The 3,279-nt window shown below is 29.2% G+C and overlaps 1 protein-coding gene across 1 annotated transcript; it reads left to right on the top strand.

Annotated features, from left to right (window-relative positions):
* Positions 1-351: 351 nt before the first annotated feature.
* LOC114165690 (patatin-2-Kuras 1-like) lies at positions 352-2,895 on the top strand. The gene is made up of 7 exons (XM_028050257.1): positions 352-557; positions 652-836; positions 955-1,108; positions 1,195-1,341; positions 1,429-1,686; positions 1,797-1,966; positions 2,601-2,895. The coding sequence occupies exons 1-7, from the start codon at positions 378-380 to the stop codon at positions 2,746-2,748; spliced, it is 1,242 nt and encodes a 413-aa protein (XP_027906058.1). The 5' UTR covers positions 352-377; the 3' UTR covers positions 2,749-2,895.
* The last annotated feature ends 384 nt before the right edge of the window (positions 2,896-3,279 follow it).

Below are 3,279 nucleotides of genomic sequence, written 5' to 3'. Positions count from 1 at the left end.
AAAAGAAATAATCATCATTACCGTTCTTTTTATAGTTGTTGTTAAATAAGTAAACCTCTAAATATATTATAACTTTATCATATATTTAAATATTACATTTATTATTTTATATAATTAAACCAATAATTATAATTATTTAAATACATTTTTCATTTAAATATAATAATAATAATAATAATATTTATTTTAAAAATATAAAGAAAAAAAAAAAAAAAAACACGAGAGGTGCATGCACGGGTCTCTGCTAGTTATCCAACATATTGGTTTAATGATGATTTGCATGTATCCCGCAAAAACATTTCTATAAATAGCCTCTGCATTTCAGCACAAATCACACAATTCTCTCACTACTTCTATACTCCCTCGTGAAGCAATTAATGGCTCATTTTGTTTTCTTTGTTTTGCTGTTTGCTGGGCAAGTGCTTGGTGGATTCAGTACCCAGAAACTGCCACAATCTGACAGTGGAAACACATTAACTATTCTGAGCATTGATGGAGGTGGCATCAAGGGGATTATTCCAGCAACAGTTCTTGATTACTTAGATAAGGCTCTTAAGGTTCATTCTTATTCTTCATATACTCTGCATATGTATTGAAATTGCATGAATGTAAAATGTTTATGATGTTAACTTGAATTTTGTTGAGTTGCAGGCTAGGGATCCAAATGCAGATTTAGCTCATTACTTTGATGTGATAGGAGGCACTAGCACCGGTGGACTCATAACAGCTATGTTAGCCACACCAAGCCCTCATGATCCTACTCGTGGTGCCTTTACTCCTGCACAAATTGTAGACTTCTACAAACTAAATGGCCCTCATATATTCAATTCATCTAGGTATAATCATAACATTAATATAATATTCTCAAAACATCATCAATATTAACCATTGACAGCAACAAATAGTAACATGATTTCCTTTGTGTTTGTGATGATGAAAACAACCAACATGCAGACCTGGAAACGGTCCCCAATTCGATGGGGAGTTCTTACATAACATAACTCGTCAACTGTTGAAGGATACACGACTCAGTCAAACACTCACCAATGTTGTAATCCCAGCTTTCGACCTCAAGAGACAAAAGCCAGTTATATTCTCAAACTACAAGGTTAGCACCATATAGCATATTCATATATTAATTTCTTCGTACATTAAAATCGAAACATGAATTAATATAATGTTTGGGTGATGCAGCTTGAGGATGCTCCGTACTTAAATGCGTTGTTGTCGGATATATGCATATCCACTTCAGCTGCACCCACTCAGCTACCACCTCACTATTTTGTGAACGATGGTGTTGAGTTCAATATGGTTGATGGTGGTGTAGCCGCTGGGAATCCGGTAACATTAATTTAATTATTGATATTAAAAATATCATAAAGAGTATATATGCTAATTATGATATTTTACAATGTTTAATTTGATCAGACACAAGCAACAATAAGTGAAGTGCTACAACACAGTGAATATCCGAAAATCTTGGTGCTGTCTTTGGGAACTGGAACAGAAAAATATGTGGAGAATCCTGATTTTGATGCTCGCTTGGCTGCCAATTGGACAATATTAAATTGGGCTTTTGTTGCAAACGATATGCTTGGTCGTGCTTCTTCAGCCATAACTGAATATTACCTTGCTTCACTCTTTTCAGGCTTCCAACCTCCTCAGAGTACCTATCTTCGAATTGATGTATATATATTTTCTTTTTCTTTTTTTATTATTAAGATAAGATATTATCTTTATGCTTAAATTATTTGTATTTGGGATTATATATTGATGAATGATGTAATGAATGGCAGGAACACGACTTGAATCATGATTTCTCCAACTCAGTTAATGTCACAAAAGAAAACATGGAAGGCCTTGAGAAGACTGGAAAACAACTGTTACAAGAAAAAGTTGTGAAGATGAATTTGGATACTTTCAATTTAGAAGAATTTGGAGAAACAAATGCTGAGGCTCTTGACAGGTGAAAAAAAAAAGAACACAAATGACCTTTTAATTTACTTAATTATTAATTTTACCTGCATTTCTAAGTTCATACATAAATTTTAATGGCTAAAATTTTAGTGATCAATTTTAATAAGAAAAAATAATTAATTATTATAGTAACCAATTTAGATATTAATTTATAAATTATAGTGAATTAGTCTCTAAATTGGTGATTAACATTGGTTATCAAAGTTTTAGTTACTATAAAAATTGGTCTTTAGATTTGTATATAAATTAGTCACTAATTAAATAAATTTATAAACCAATTATTTTGGTATCTAATGTTAGTGACTAATTTAAATACAAATTCACTATAGTAACAAATCTAGAAACTATTTTAGTTATAAATAATTTTTAGTTTATAAATTGATATTTAAATTGATCACTATAATGATTAATTATTTTTTATTTTTAAAATTGGTCATTAATAAGAGATTTTCTTGTATAATTAATAATTTTGTAAGTCTCATATTGACTAGACATAAAATCAATTTACATAATATATATATATATATATATATATATATATATTTATATATTCCAAATCTGTTTTATAAAGTTAAGTTAAACTATAAGTTATTTTTTTAAAATAGCTTTATATTTTTGTGAAGGTTTGCTGATATTTTGTACGAAGAAAGACAACATCGTCTGAAAGGAAAATATGTGGGAAATGGAGGAAGACCACTTCTCGAAACTCTTAGGGTTCGTTCGGACAAATATCAAGAAAATTGGGCATTCGCAAAGAACTTATTTATTTAAAGTCGTCACCTTGTGTTAACTATGTTGTGTACTTTATCCATGGCATGTGAGTTCTATGAAACTCATATAGCAATCTAAAATCATGAAACAATGTACCATGTATCTCCCTATTATAATTGAATGGTCTCTCCATAGTTTAACAAGTTCCTTTCAGTTCAGAAATACTAATAATATACTAGATTATAAGGACTTGTTACAATGGATATTAATATTTAGTTTTAATTATAAATTTCGTATTTAAAAAAAAAACATATTTAAATTGAAAGATGAATACAATAATAACAAATGAAGTAATAATAATAAAAGATAACGTTGACACATATTAAAGTATTAAAATAAAGTATTATTGGATATTTCACTACAACAAAAATCACTTTAGACAACGGCATAAAATTATGATATAAATTTTAAAAACCGTGGTCTAAAGATTAGACCACAATTTTTTTGGTGTGGTATATGTGAGTGTGGCTATAGGTAATAGACAACGGTTTTTAGTATGACAATATTTTTAAAACCGTTGCTTAAACTTTT

This window comes from Vigna unguiculata, chromosome 10 (assembly GCF_004118075.2).
Source record: "Vigna unguiculata cultivar IT97K-499-35 chromosome 10, ASM411807v1, whole genome shotgun sequence".
NCBI lineage: Eukaryota > Viridiplantae > Streptophyta > Magnoliopsida > Fabales > Fabaceae > Vigna > Vigna unguiculata.
Note: the sequence above shows the minus strand (reverse complement) of the source record. Positions and strands in the feature narration are given on the sequence as shown.

What these genes read in the sequence shown, in the direction of transcription:
- LOC114165690 (XM_028050257.1), top strand. Translation starts at nt 378, where the DNA reads ATGGCTCATTTTGTTTTCTTTGTTTTGCTGTTTGCTGGGCAAGTGCTT. An exon ending in TTATATTCTCAAACTACAAG is followed by an intron (nt 1,109 to 1,194) that starts GTTAGCACCATA and finishes TGGGTGATGCAG; the next exon opens with CTTGAGGATGCTCCGTACTT. An exon ending in GTACCTATCTTCGAATTGAT is followed by an intron (nt 1,687 to 1,796) that starts GTATATATATTT and finishes AATGAATGGCAG; the next exon opens with GAACACGACTTGAATCATGA.